The following is a 16,433-nucleotide window of genomic DNA, read 5'->3' on the forward strand; positions in this document are numbered from 1 at the left end:
AAAATTGTATTGTCTTAGATTTACACATTAAAAAACAACTCCTTGTTTGCTGAGTTTCCCTGGGACTACAAAGAGGCTCAGGAAGTATGTAATTTATCTCCTGGAAAAACCTTTTTTTTTTTAAGCTGGGACTTAGTTAATTTAACAGATTTACAGAAAGTGGGGGAGCGCTGTAACGAAAAGGAACAATTTGTGTCAAGCCCCTGAGTGTGACATGCAAACAAAAGGAAGACAAGTTAAGTTTGTCTGTGACATAATGAGAGAGAGTGGCCGCAAGGATTTGGAGAGAAAGGCAGACCCTGGGTCATACAGCAACTTAGCTAAGGTAAAGATGTTATAAAAGGTTAAGAAAGGGCAGTGACATGGTTGCATTTTATGAAGATCACTCTGGCTGAAGAATAATTTATAATTTTCCAAGGAAACTATAAAATTATCAGAGTCTCATCACACTAGTAGACTGGATATAGTGTATTCCTGTGGTCCAAAGGGATTATTGGATAAACCATGCCTCAGAACTAGAATGTAGAGCAAAGGAAGACAGTTCATTTGATCTCCCTGTGGAGCATGGCTGCTTCCAGATCCCTCAGTCTGGCATACACTACCTGTTATGATTGACACCTCGCCTTCCTTCTTGTCTCCACTTCTACCGGCTGCCTTCCAGCGCCCTATGTCCCAGCCACACCGAATCACTCAGTTTACTTGAACATGCCGACACACACTTTCACACACCAAAAAAGTGTGAAAGTACACACACTTTTGCCCTTTCACAGATTCATCTCTCTGCTTCAATTTCTTTTCCATTTTTTTTTCTTAATATCTCATGACTCTGCACTCACCTCCCACTGTCCACCTAGTTTCTCTGCTCAAAGTTTCACCTCATCTTTGGATACATTTGAAATCTCTCCAAAGTGACACAACTCTAGCCTAGCACAACTCTCGTTGGTTCTCTGTGTGCATTAAATTCCATGTGGCAACATCAATACTAAAAGGATTCAGGTTATTGCATTTGAGGACAATAGTGTCAGGAAGTATTAAAAATGCATTAGATTTTCTTTTACCCAAATAAAACCTAAATGAGACCATTTATATTATTTTCCATCATCCAAAGCCTAGTTCAATCTGTACCTTTCCATAAACCACTTTTTTAACTTCACCCATTTAAATTCAATCATTCCTTCTTTTGTGTCCCCAGGACACATGATTAATACTTTTTTCTGCCATTTGTCAAAATCTTATTTCAGGGGAACATAGGTGCCTTTTCTTTGACAAATTCTATAGATGAATCACCCTTTTTCAAGAACTGAAATCCAAGAACTTAATCCATTTAAAAAAATGTACAAACATTCCAAGAACTGAAATCCAAGAACTTAATCCATTTAAAAAAATGTTCAAACATGTACCGGCCATGGTGATTTGTCAAAGAAAATAAATCAAATCTGCCCTCAGAGAGCTTACATTATGTTAAAGGGAAATAGAAAACATGAAAGGAAGGAAATGCAGAATTGTAATCGGTGGAGAGGAGTTGCTGGCAAGGAAATATGGAAGGATTAGGTAGTAGAGACCATTTCTACCAGGTGTTAGGTTAGTGAATTCTACCAATTTTTGGAATGTGGTTAATTGACCCCAATTCCTGTGCATATTTACAAGTAGAGTTTTTTGTAAAAAAAAATGGGCATGTTCTAATAATTAGAGTTAAGTGTTTTCTATCAGACTTCTACATACAACCTTGCTTACCAGCCATGTTGCAATGTCAGCAAATCTAAACTAGATTTGCCACAGGCATCCACGTTTCATAGCAAGCAGGAACAAGAGCATTCACAGAACCTGTTGTAAGCTTACTGAAATTCTGCTCGCTGTACTGTAAGATACTCTAACAGGAACATCTCATGAGAGAGCTCTCGGAAGGGCAGATACTAGAGTATTCTGACAGCAGCACTGACAAGACTTCTCTTGGGATCAGATTAAAGAGTTCTCTATCCATTGAGAAACAAAGGATCACACAGAGTTCTGGATCCAGGGAGTTGCTTCAAAGGTTTTACACTGTGGGGGGTGTGAAATTCATATTTTTATTATGCAAAGGAAGGGATGTCTGAACATAGTTTCTAGGTAACAATACATTGTGAGTGAAAATTATATTTTGAATATCATCGGCTTAGTCAGTAAGACCTTCAAATATGGAAGCAGTGGTATTGGAAACACTTTCTGTAGCCATGAAACTGGTAACCAAAGGGTTAATGGAACTGCTGTAAGCTGCAGACTAATAAGAACAGCTGTGAGGTTTTACTCAGATCTTTTTGTTTTGCCTTTGAATTTCCCTCACTCTCCTACTTCAGGAGGGTGGAGGGGGTAGATTTGAGACTTGTCCTTCAGTCTCTTTGTTTGGCTGCCTCTGGAGTAAATCCTTTCCTTGCTGCATATGCCATGTCTTAGTGATTGTCTTTGCTGCACATCTGGCAGAGGGACTTAAGTTTGTTTACGGATTTGGTGAGCCAGGCAGAAGCTCTTTGCCCTTGGTTTGTAGGTCCCCAGCTGCTAACAGGCGTTAGGTGATGAGTCCATGCAGCAGCTGGGACTCTTTGTCCTAGAGAACATCCCTGGGGCCCCATTCCTACTATGGCAAGGAAATGGTTTTTGATTTCAAGTTTGGACAGACATCTCATGGTGAGTATTTTGTGTGCAACCACAGATGAGCTTAGTCTTCTCCAATTTGGTTTGGTTTACATTCTTCTACCCATTCGGTTACCTCCAAATATGGGGTTGTGTTCTTTTGGCCTCTTTTTCTTGATTAAGAAAAGGATGACTAGGAAGCCATTTAGTTCAGTAGGTGACGTTCTGACTTTTAGGGAGGAACCAGTGCTCACAGAGTTACTCTGGACTTAATTTGGTTTGGTTATTGATGCAGCTTATAGTAAAAAACAACTTTGTTCTCATTGGAGAATGGAAAATGATAGTTTGACCCCTGCATGTGGCCCTTTGGGCTGTATTCTTTAAAACTTGGCAATCTTTTTTTTTGTGCAATACTGCTTGGACACAATATTTGTTAGACTCCAGATAAAAATGGCCAATTAATGGATCCATAAATTGTAATACCATCTTGCAATTAGATTTGTGTTGTAAAGAGAGATATTTGGAAATTAGGCCTTTAACATGTTTTTTGTTATGTTGTTTATATATTTTATGTGTCTCCACATATGTTGTAAATGTGATATTTTCTGTACTTCTGGATTGTATTGCTAAAATTAATTTGCAAAAGAGGTCTATTTAGTCAGTTTAAAGGTAAACACTTATAAAAATTGGGCATTCTAAGACTCAGAAATATAGAAACTAACCCAATTGTTTTGCAAGTTCACATGATCTGGGAAAATAATTCAGTTAAAGATAATTTAATGTTGTTTTAATTAAAATGGACATGTCTTCAGAATTCTCAGAATTATGTATGAAATTTTTATTCTTTCTGTGCTTATTGAATGTCAAATAAGTTCAACTTATCTCCATTGAAAAATTCATCAGAAAAGAAAAAAAAAACTTGGACTTTGTCCAATGCCTCATGAAGTTTTATGGGTAATCTAAAAATAAAAAATAGATATAAATAATTTTAATACATGTAATTAAGACTACTGGAAATAATAAGGGAAACAATTCTGTATGCAAGGGAAATGAGACTGGGTATTTAAAAAGGGAAAACTTAGGACAAACTCTGAATGTAAAAAAGACAGCTGTAGAAGGTTTATGAGAAGGGAATCTTTGGAAAGGAATTTTGTATGTGGTTCAGACTGACTAAGATTATGGAGATTAGTATGTAAAGTAGTTTATTGGGGAAGAGAAGGAAGCATACGAAGCAAGATTAGGCAGAAGCTGAGCAGTGATACAATATCAACAGAAGCCTTAACTAATTCTCTGAAGAGTTCCAAAAGTTGAATTACCCTTCATAACTATTCTAAATTTAGGCAAAAAGGTTGGACTTTTATGACAGTCATAGGATGTGACCACCTGGGCAGAGGGCATGCCCTTGGCAAGGCAGCTGTCTTCAGTCAAGGCGATCCCTGATGGCCTTTGAGAGCTGAGGACTCTTGGCAGCCTTCCTATAGCTGAGAGTCCTTCATTCCTGATAGAGATTCTAGTCAGCACATCACAGCATCTAGCGCAAGAACTCAGATCCATGCAGTGCCCTGGATGTCCTTGTCTCAATAAGTATATATCAACATGGGAGATAACAGGGAGGAATAAAGGAGGAACTGCATACATTTTTTTAAAAAAAATTCATCTTGTTGGAATATAATGTATTTTTGACTAATTAGGCTTATTTCTTTGGTATGTCAAATTACATGGGAAGCATTGTCAGATAAGTGATGATAAATCTTCTTAAGTTGTATTATATGGTTGAATGTTATAACTATTCTAGAAATTATACAAAGTCCCTAAGGTTTTGATACATTCTGGTGTAAATGTCATCAAGTGCAATTCTAATTATTAAAGTGTTGTATGTCACAGAATTTTCTTGTCAATTTCACCATAATGACAAATACAGGTCTCTGATATCTTTAAGGTCATAAAACTCAACTAAGAATTTCCAGAAGTAATGGGAAAGCTGCATCCAAAGAGGCTCTTCTTTCTCTAAAGTTTTCTCTTCCAGACTTAAGGCTATCTATGACTTACAGAAATATGATAAAATATTTCTTTGTAAACAAATATGAAACATTTATCTTTTTCTCCTTACAATCCTTCCAGAAATCAAAAATTCTCAGTGAGTATTCTTATATTTCCATGATAATGTATTTATTTGGAGGAGTTCAGTAAGAATCTGGTCTCCTTGTGACAGGACACTGTTGGAAACACTCATTTGACTGAGGCTTTGGCTGGACAGTCGTATTTGAGGGAGCCAATCATAGACTCAGATATAACCTTGTAGTTTCAAAGAGCCAAGGTTGGCTTTGTGCAGCCAATGAAGCCCCTTGGAAAAATCCTAAAACCTTGTTTATAAGATTCCCAGGAGTCATACCAGGGCACTTCCTGGTAGGTGCAGAAACTTCAGGATATTTGGGGGACTTATAGATGAGAGGAATTCATCCAGATCTGCAGGTATTGCAGGCAAAGCCTGATAGCAAGTATTCTCTTAGCCTTGAGAAACTTAAAAATTCAATCTGAAATTCCTTATGAAAATTTCCAGCAAAAGGCACCTGGGTGGCTCACTTGGTTAAGCATATGACTTTGGCTCAGGTCAGGATCTCACAGTTTGTGGGCTGGGCTCTGTGTTGGGCTCTGCACTGACAATTTAGAGCCTGCCTGGGATTCTCTCTCTCTCTCTCTCTCTCTCTCTCTCCCTCTCTCTCTGCCCCTTCCTTGCTCACATGCTCTCTCTCTCAAAAGAATAAATAAACAAGCAAAACTAAAGAAAAAATTCCAGAAAAGTAGATTAAAAAAAAAAAAAAAAAAGAAAAGAAACCTATATTGGTCAATCACTATTCTTGTTGTGCTTATGTAAGTAATGAACCCAAGTTTGTTAAAATTGGACTTATTTTACAAATTAGTCTTAATTTGGCTATCTTTGGAAATGAGGGTGATTTTAGAGAGATATTCTGTTTCAGTAATATGCCTTTGTGGATGTTAGATTCTAGCTCTGATTATTTGTCTTTGAATATTTGTTGTTTGCCTAAAAAACTGGACGAGATCCTGAATTATTCTGTTTTCTCAAATATCTGGCAAGACTCTCCCAACAAAAGTTTCCATTTTTTTTCCCATTCTCTTGACTTGGAATCACCAAGAACTAAAACCACTATTTTTTCCTGAAGCCCTGGAAACTGAAACTGGACAACTTGAGGTAAACTTCAGAGAAAAATTGCCACACGGTCCATGTTTAGATGATCTTAATGGCTGTTCCTATATAGGCCACTCAGAAAGATCACCAGAGACACACAGATAATTCAATAGGTTTATTCTGGCTATCCCAATTTGATGCATCTGCCATTGGGAAATCCAGACACTGAGATGTTTATGGACAGACAGTTTCATGGATCAAAGATGAGGAAGAGCTGGATGCAGTGGTAACCCATCAGTTATTGTCCACTGTTGAGGGCACCAGAAATTATACTGTACAAGAACCCAAGGGCACAGTTGGGAAGATTAAGCTGCCAGGTTGGCAGTCCATACAAAAACTCCAAAGACTCTATAATGGCTTTAGTACTAGACATAGACATAACTAAATAAAAACCCCAATATTCCTTGGAGACCTCAAAAGAGCTAAGGAATGGGGATTTGGACACCATGCTGGCATTAAAAACAGATGGCAATATATTGAATCCTTATCCCAGAACACTGTATGGAAGAAATGATTAACCATATTCCCCAAAGCATCCAATAAAGGCGAAATACTACTCTTCAGTGGATCCGGAAGTGTATTGTTGGTCCCAGTCTTCAGAGAACTATGGAAAAATGTGACACTGTAATAAAAACAATCCTAAGGCTGGGCTCTTCCCATTCTAAAAGGTGTACAACTTTGGGGTGCCTGGGTGGCTCAGTTGGTTAAGTGTCCAACTTCGGCTCTTGTTATGATCTCACGGTCTGTGGGTTTGAGCCCCAAGTCAGGCTCTGTGCTGACAGCTCAGAGCCTGGAGCCTGCTTTGGATTCTGTGTCGCCCTCTCTCTCTGCTCCACCCCTGTTCATGCTCTGTCTCTCTCTGTCTCAAAAATAAACATTAAAAGGTATACAACTTAGAGGCACCGGACCTGGAGAAGACTGGTAAGTAGACTTTACCATGATGCCAGAAACAATAGGTAATTTTCAATATTCACTAGTATTTGTAGACCCTTTTACAAGCTGGATTGAAGCCTTTCCATGACCTTCAGAAAAGGCCTCAGAAGTTGTCAAAACAGTTGCAAGCAAAATCATTCTTAGGTTTGGATTGCCACTAACAATTCGGAGCAACAATGGACCAGCATTTGTGGCAAACGTCACATAAGCAGTGTTCAATGCCTTGGTCATTGAATGGAAATCACACATTTCCTGGACTCCACCCAACTGAAAAAAAAAAAAAAAAGAACTTTGGCAAAGATATGCCAAGAAACCAACTTAACATGGGGGAAAAAAACCCTTAGGTAAGAGTGGCCCCTAGAAGTAGGCAGGGATTAAGCCCCTGTGAAATGTGAAGACTCTTCCTACATTCTTCCATGATTTAGAAGTCCCTGATGGGGCTTACATTAGGAAATTGGATATTATCAGGTACATTCAACACAGCAGGTTGATGTACCCCACCGTTATACCCTACACCTCCCAAATTCTGGAGACTTGCTGTTATTAAAGACGTAGGAAACCGAGCACCTAGAGTAACAGCACCAACCTTGTTGGACAGGATCTTATGAAGTGCTTTTTACCACCCATTCTTCAGTGAAACTTAAGGGAATTAAGCCATGATTCATCATACATGCATGACAAGAATCCACAGGTTCCCTACACACAGTCAGTAAGGAGAACTTTGAAATAGCCTGCTTGGTCTAGCAAGTCTCTGATGGACCTAAAACTGCTATTTAGGAGAACTGGTTTGAAGATATCAGTCAATAAGTACAATAAGCTACTTGTTTACAACAAATCTCCCCTAAGGTCCTAGATAAAACAGAGTGATAACCAAAGTACAAAAACTTTGGTAATGCAGAATGTTGGGTTTCAACCTGGAACTAAATGCTCCATTCCTCTAATCCCAATCTTCCCCCATTCCAGCAGAAAGTAAATAGAGAGGTCATCATCCCAATTCCCTCAAGAATGAGCAATGATCAAAAGACAGTGGGGATGGAAACTAGTAACCAAAAAGTTAACAGGGCTACTCTCAGCTGCAATTTTTTTTCATTTTTTCCCCCAAGTTTATTTATTTATTTTGTAGGCAGAGGGTAGAGAGGGAGAGAATCCCAAGCAGGCTCCACATTGTCAGCACAAAGATTGACACTTGGCTTGATCCCACAAACCATGAGATCATGACCTGAGCCAAAATCAAAAGTCATACACTTACCTGACTGAGCCACCCAGGTGCCCCTCAGTGGCAAAGTTTCACCAGCTATTTTCCATTTGACTTTAGATTTCCCCTACTCTACTCTTTCAGAAGGGCAGTTTGGAGGCTTGCCCTTCTGTCTCATTTGGCTGCCTCTGGAATATACCCTCCCTTTGTTGCATACTCCATGTTTCAGTGATGGTCTTTGCTACTCATCAGGCAGATGAACTCGGGTTTGGTTACAGTCATCCCAAAGTATGCACTATTGATAAAGTATGACTATTAAAAATTATAATAATATACTATATTGTAAAGTATGAACTATTAACAATGTATAAAGTTAATTAAATAACTTTACCCAGGATACAGTTTATACAATGTTAATTTTCTTGGAAAAAGACAAAATGAGATCAGGAAAGACTTTCTAGCATAAGTGATGAATCACTGTTATCTACTCCCAAAGCCAAGAGCACACTGTATACACTGTATGTTAGCTAACTTGACAATAAATTACATAAAATAAAATAAATAAGCAAAAAACAAAAGATGGATTATTTAATTTTATTTATTTTGAGTATTTTTGATGTACATTGTTACAGTAGTTTCTGGCATATAAGATAATGATTTAAGTTCTCTATATCTCATGTTATGCTCACATAGTTATGTTATAACTACCATCTGTCACCTTCCTTACAGCACCATTATAATATCATTGACTATATTCTCTATTTTGTGCCTTTTATTCCCATGACTTGTTTCATGACTTGAAGCCTGTGTCTCCCCTTTGCCTTCACCAGTTTTGCCCACTCCCACCCCTTTCCCTCTAACAACCTTCAGTTTGTTCTCTGTAGTTATTTACTTTTTAAATGTATTCATTTTTTTATTTTAGAGAGAGAGGGAGAGGGGCAGAGGGAGAGAGAAACTATATATATATATATATATATTTATATATATAAATATATATAATATATAAATAAATATATTTATATATATTTATATATATAAATATATATAATATATAAATAAATATAAACATATATATTTATATATATATAAAATATGTAAAAAATATATTTTTTAACTTTTATCATTTATTTTTGAGAGACAGAGACATAATGCAAGTGGGGGAGGGGCAGAGAGAGAGAGGGAGACACAGAATCTGAAGAAGGCTCCAGGCTCCACGTTGCCAGCAGAGCCCAATGTGGGGCTCCAACCCATGCACCACGAGATCACGACCTGAGCCAAAGTCGAACGCTTAACCTATTAAGCCACACAGGTGCCCCAGAAATAAAATCTTAAGCAGGCACCATGCTCATCATTGAACTTGACAAGGTGCTCAATCCCAAGACCCTGGGATCATGATCTAAACCAAAATTAAGATTCCGATGCTCCACCAACTGAGCCACCCAAACGCCTCTATTCTCTGTATTTATAGGTCTGACTCTTCTTTTTGTTTGTTTATTAACATGTGGAATCTAAAGAAACAAAACAGAAGGTAGATTCCTAAAGGGGGAGGGTGCACTCCTACTTTTTTCTTTGTCCTGATGTTTGAACTGTGGTTGTGATAGCAGGAGCTACCTCAGGCAATCAGCACAAGAGAGTTTGCAGAGAGCTCTACAATGGGATTTTAGCATTACTGTACATTTCCTAAGTGAGAAGTGCTGGCAATTGTTTTTTCACACTGTCCTGCAAGGATATTTGTAAATCAAACAGCTATGGAAGATAGAACCACTGTCTTTCTTTGGAGCAGAGAGCAGATTCATTCCTTGGCCAGAATAATAAAGATAATGGCTCCTTTCACAGCAAAGCTTGGCAGGTTTGTTGGCAGCTTTCTTTAATGAATTAGCATTTCCTAAACTTAATGTTCCTCAGATGTGAGAAAGGCCAAGCCCCGCTGCATGTGCAGTATTTACTTGAGTCTCTTATCTACCCATTGCGACTTGGCAGGGGACAAGACCCAACGTAAACATGAAGCTCATGTTGCTTATTGTGCTGTGAATAGTAGCATTTTTTTCCTCTGACCTAGGAGTCTTTTGTCTTCTTCCAGCATCCATGAACCTAAGATAGGCTAATTTGTTAGATTTCAAGTGGTAAAAGAATTTCAGATTACTCACAGTTCTTGACAAAAGGTCATACTCTACAGATGATATGCTTTCAAGTGGGAAACAGCCTGGGTCTCAACACATTTTAACCCATATCCAAATACAGGATTTGTTTCCTGAAACTGCTATATTTTATTTACTACAATTTTAAATACGTGGCACTCGCTCAGATGGGCACCTGGAAATTAGGTCTTTAAACACTGAGACCTGGTAGCTAGACTTGAGGTTAAACTCATCGGTGTGCTGAATAAACACATAAGTTAGGGAAAGTAGTGTGGGAAGACTCAGATTCTTGCCATTCTCTGCAAAATTCAGAAAAGTTTACTCACATCAGGGATATTTTTGATCTCCTGCCAATTTTTGACATGCAAGGGATATATTGGTCAATACTCACAGCAAACTGAACTAGGAACCTGATGATGCCTAAGAATGTTATTTCTCTGTGCTTTTCTCATTGCACACGAGTGGAATCCCAGTGCAGCAGCATACCACACAAGCCCTTCATTCTCACCAGCTGCACTTCTTCGTCCCCTCCTTCCCCACCACCCCTTCCGTCAATGTGACATACCTGCCACTCTTTATTTATCACCTGCTGTGACCTTTCATGCCTCTTGTCTTTATGCATAATGCTTTCCCTGCATGTAGTGCTTTCCCCCCATTTCTTCATCGTACAAATTTCTACTCATCTTTCAACTCTAAGTTAAAATGTCACGTTTCCTTTCTCGCTGTGAAACTGTCAGCTGCCACTTCCTATCATGTCAGTGCATTTACTTCTAGCATCAGATTCTTCTCTGCTCTTCAGATTCTCAGCATCTAATTTGTCATTGGAGTGAAACAAAGCAGGGAATTAACCTAAGTTATGACTAAATAGCTTGTGAGGGCAGATCTGAGAAGATAATTGTCCATGTAGTTATGTGTATACATTATAGCCTTTTTTCTAACTGCTTGAGAATATACTGTTTCTATCTCTTGGTTATTTTTATAACTTTAACAATACTTACAGCAATAGTTATTATTGTTACTTATTTTTCCATTTAATTCTTAGTCACTTAGCAAATTTATGTTTCAAAATAAGTGGATTAGAGATGTTGTTTGATAGCATATATCTGTAAAGTACATAATTTTCAAAATCTTTCAAGTATTAAAATACATCATTAGTTTTAACTAGGAATTCATAAAGCAGTCCAAAATGACACTATTATCTTTTACACAAATGACAGTTTCCTCATTTCTTTTTCAAAGTTCATTTTTGAGGAAAAATTCAGTGCATTTACTCTTATCAAGTAATTTTGCCTTTGTATTAATCAATATATTATACTGAAATTATAGTAATTTCATTGTTCACCTGTGGACTATATAATACCATAAAATCTATATAGAAAAACATTATGAGTGACATGTACCAAATGAAAGAAACCATGATAACATAGCCTAAGCTGCAGTAGGTAATTTATAAAATAATAGCTACTATACATCAAACATTTATGTTACAAAAGGGACTGTCAAATATTATGTCATTTTCATTAAGGCATGACATAAATTTCTTTTTTGTGTAATCCCTGTGTTACTGGATTTTATTAAGGGAGGGTTCACACAGAAGAAAGGGACTGAATAGTGTTTGAAATATGCATAATTACATTAAAGAAGTCATTGATGTTGTAACTTGTGAACTTTGCAGGACTATTTAATTTCCAAATAAAAGGCTATACTCCCAAGCTCAATATTTGAATTCTGTAATGTAAGCAATATACTTAATTATCATTAGTTTCTATATACATTTAACTATATATTTGTAGGTTAGTATTTTAAATAATTACAGAAAAAGAAAATGTGTGATACATTCTTGCACATAAATACTGTATTAGCAATGCTGGGTTCACCTAAATCAATACTATAATTTGTCAGTGTAATGTGTATAAATAAAAGAGGAGCTTGAAGTCAACAATTCCTTTAAAACAATAGAAAAAATGGGGGATACTTTTCTTATATACAAATTCTGTACCAGGGATTGTGCAAGATGCCTTGTATGGAGATACTTACTCAATAAGTAAAATTTCTGCAAAATTTTACATTTTAAATAATATCTAAATTTTAATAATTTAAATGACAAATATTTAAATTTTAATAATTTTAATTTTAAATTTTAATAATATCTCATGATTAGAGCGTACTTCTTTTGAGTTAGATGTTCATAGAAATAAATGAAGTTCAGATTTCATAAAGTATTTAGAATGAGAAAAACTTCTTAGTGAATATTTCACTTCTGGGTGTTTCTGCGAGTTAAATTGCCCAACACTTGTCCTTTAAAATGTTCCTGTTGGTTAATTTCCACACACTGAAGACTGAGACCTAGCAGACAACCATGAGTAATCAAGCAAAGAGGCCTACAGCCATAAAGGGCACACTTGGGCAGTCAGTTACATTTTATCATGCTCAACATTAATAGAAACATAAAACAGCTTTTTAAAAAATATGTATCTAGGATATGAAATCAGTTTAAACATCATTTTCTAGAGTTACTAAAGAATATGAGAGCATGCATTTGCAAATCTAAGACCTGAATGATTTTATATACTAGACAATAGTGTCTTCCCGCACATTTACTTAAACTTAATACTGTATTTTCCAGTTTCTATTTCCCATTATATTAATTATAATGTCCCCTGGCTAAAGCAAAAATTCCATAACATCTAATCTTATTAAAACACATTTGAGGGTGGCTGAGCCTGGGTGGCTCAGTTGGTTAAACGTCTGACTTTGGCTCAGGTCATGATTTCCTGGTTCACTGTTCGAGCCCCACATTGGGCTCTCTGCTGTCAGCACAGAGCCCGCTTCAGATCCTCTGTCTGCCTCTCTCTTGCATGCATGTGAGCAAAAATAAATAAACATTAAAAAAAACCATTTGGGACTCATATGGTGATCGAAAATATATTTTTAAAGATCTTCTCCTTTTTTATATTTTGTCATTCAGACCATAAGATTAAATCTTGTTTTTTTGATTGTGTTTTTAGGTTATATTCAGTTGGAGGTCGTGATGGCAGTTCCTGTTTGAGTTCAATGGAATACTATGATCCTCATACAAATAAGTGGAACATGTGTGCTCCAATGTGTAAGAGGAGAGGAGGTGTTGGAGTGGCCACGTGCGATGGTTTTCTCTATGCAGTAGGAGGTCATGATGCTCCTGCTTCAAATCACTGTTCCAGGTTACTAGATTATGTAGAAAGGTAAGATCTAAGATCACAGTTACAGTGAGAGAAATAACGTGAATTACAATGATGCCTAATTTAAGTGATTGTAAAAACTGCATAATTTAAGGAAGGGTAAATTCTACTTTCTAAATCTCTTTCTGTTTGTCTCTTTATCCAACCCTCCCCCCATACACACATACACACACTTTCATTATTTTCTTTTTAATTCCAGCATAGTTAACTTACAGTGTTATATTAGTTACAGGTGTACAATATAGTGATTCAACAATTCTATATATTACTGAGTGCTCATTGAGATAAGTGTACTTTTAATCCCCATCACCTATTTCACCCATCTCCCACCCACCTACACTCTGGTAATCATCTATTTGTTCTCTACAGTTAAGAGTCTGTTTTGGTTTGCTTTGTTTTGTTTGATTCTTGTTTTAATTTTTCCTTTTTTTTTCTTGAATTCCACACGTGAGTGAAATCATATGGCATCTGTCCTTCTCTAACTGGCTTATTTAGCTTGGCATTATACTCTATAGTCCCATCCATGTTGCTACAAATGGCAATATTTCATTCTTTTATGGCTGAATAATATTCCATTGTGTATGTATACCATATCTTCTTTATTCTTTCATCTATTGATGGACACCTGGGCTGCTTCCATAATTTGGCTGTGGTAAATAATGCTGCAGTAACATAGGTATGCATATATCCTTCCGATTTAGTATTTTTGTATTCTTTGGGTAAATACCCACTAGTGTGATTACTGGATCATACAGTAGTTCTATTTTTCTCCACATCCTCACCGACACTTGTTTCTTGTGTTTGATTTTAGCCAGGCTGGCAGGTGTGAGGTAATATCTCATTGTGGTTTTGATTTGCATTTCCCTGAGGATGAGTGATATTGAGCATATTTTCATGTCTATTGGCCATCTGTGGGTCTTTGAAAAAGTGTCATGTCCTCTGCCCATTTTTTAATTGGATTTTTTTAGTGTTGAGTTTTATAAGTTCTGTAGATATTTTGGATACTAATCCTTTATCAGATACGTCATTTGCAAATATCTTCTCCCTTTCCATAGGTTGCCTTTTAGTTTTGTTGATTGTTTCTTTCACTGTGAGGATGCTGTTGTTATTGTTGTTGTTTGCTTTGTTTTGTTTTGTTTGATGAAGTCCCAGTAGTTATTTTTGCTTTTGTTTCCCTTGCCGCAGAAGAAACTAGAAATTAGTTGCTAGGGCCAGTGTCAAAGAGGTTACTGCCTGTGATCTCTTCTAGGATTTTTATGGTTTCCTGTCTTACATTTAGATCTTTAAACTATTTTCAATTTATTTTTGTGTATGGTGTCAGAAGGTGGTCCAGTTCAATTTTTTTTTGCATGTAGCTGTCCAATTTTCTCAACACCATTTGTTGAATAGACTTTCCATTTCACAATGTATATTCTTGCTTCTTTTGTTGAAGTTTATTTGACCATATAATTGTGGGTTTCTTTTTGGACTTACTTTCATTCTTTCTTGCTTTATTTTTCTCCTTCCTATCTCCTTCCTTTCCTCTTTCCTCACTTCTTTCCTTTCTTTCTTCAACTTTTATTTAAAGCCCTGTAATTTTTTCCACAATAATTTAAAGTAATATTTTAAAAGATCCTTTAAAACAGTTTTAAGTAATCTACTAAATCTATGAATATTTGTTAATTCTTTTTTAAAAGTTAGGTACTTAATTGTTCATCCTATATTGTTCTACTACTCCCTTCCAACTCTCAAAGGTGCATTATGGACTTTCTTCTGTGTCATACCTTTATTAATGGAAGACAGACTTATTAGAACTCTATCTTCTGTAATCCTGGTCCTCTTTTAACTATTCCTAAAAATGGCCAAGTGCACAAAGTTCTGGAGTAGAAAGGAACCCTGTCTTCAGGCTTGGGTCCAACAATCCAAACACTTCCTGGCATGTTTATATCTAAGTTCTCTTTAAGGGCTGTATATCACTTGGAGCTATTATACTGTGTACAGTGATAGTTAGTGAAACCTAAAATGATATTTCTTATTATGTAAGAATACATGCTGATATATGGGGAAGTGAGAATTGGGAATACTGAAGTCAACTGTTATATCAACTGAGATAGGATAAGTAATTCTGTAATGAATAACTTTGAAACTCTCAGTGACTTAATACTGTATTTTTTTTTCTTACTAGTGCTGCATGTCCCTGACAGATCCATGATATCATTGCTCTGCTACTCAGAATAGCAGATAAGCTAAGTATAAGCACTGCTAGTGTTGGAAGGGAAACGTGTACACTGTTCACTGGCTCTTAGAGTCCACATGCCAGTAATATAATTCTCTTTTTTCCACACTTTGACAAACCAGTCACATGGCCACAGAAAAATTAATGAGGGTGGGAGAACTTCCACCTGGTAGAAGAACAAGAGATAATTGGTAGATTGCACTGATGGCAATAACAATTGTCCTCTTCATATTTAGAAATCACATCCATTATACTCATGCTTGCAGGTGGTATAGTCAGTGGCAGAAAGATGCTCTCTCTTTTATAATGTATTTGTCTAAAGATATGTGATGATTTTTGTTGAGAATAAGGCCATTGCAAGAGATAGCTTTTAGTAAACTGACTGTGCTCAAACTTAAGCCACTTCTTGAATAAAATGTAGAAACATGTTTAATGACATTTCTAGTGTGTGAGATGGACTGTAGATTTATGGCTATCTACACATAGAGGAAAGCAATAAGCTCAACACGGTTTCACTTCACCATTCTCTTGTCCAATGAAATTAGGAACAACAGGTGTTACAGTGAGGACAGTGGTGAAAGGATACCTTTATATACACAAACATGAAGTCATTTATTTAAACTGACAGCTCATTCACATTTTTCTCTGCTAAATTCTTGGGAAAAATAGCAAAAAGAAAAAAAAAGATTAACATGATGTGGCTCCTATTTTTACTATATATCTTACATAAATGTTACTAATGAAATGATATTTCATTATTCTCTTCTAACTTTACTGTCTAATGTATTGAAATGTTGTGAATAGAGGCATAAATAATCCAGTCTACAAATATATTTATGATGCAAAATTAAACTTAAATAAGTGTAGCTATTTTAAGTTAGAGGAGTACAATGGGTATGAGCAGTTTAAGTAATGCAGA

General features: G+C 36.4%; 1 protein-coding gene across 2 annotated transcripts in view; it reads left to right on the forward strand.

Moving 5' to 3' along the window:
* KLHL1 (kelch like family member 1) overlaps positions 1-16,433 on the forward strand; it is a 369,777-nt gene that overhangs the window by 331,455 nt on the left and 21,889 nt on the right. For both annotated transcript variants that reach the window (XM_058683193.1, XM_058683200.1), the window contains exon 9: positions 13,090-13,302. In XM_058683193.1, the coding sequence (XP_058539176.1) occupies positions 13,090-13,302 (213 nt within the window). The remainder of the gene's footprint in view (positions 1-13,089; positions 13,303-16,433) is intronic.

Source organism: Neofelis nebulosa, chromosome 1 (assembly GCF_028018385.1).
Source record: "Neofelis nebulosa isolate mNeoNeb1 chromosome 1, mNeoNeb1.pri, whole genome shotgun sequence".
Lineage (NCBI taxonomy): Eukaryota > Metazoa > Chordata > Mammalia > Carnivora > Felidae > Neofelis > Neofelis nebulosa.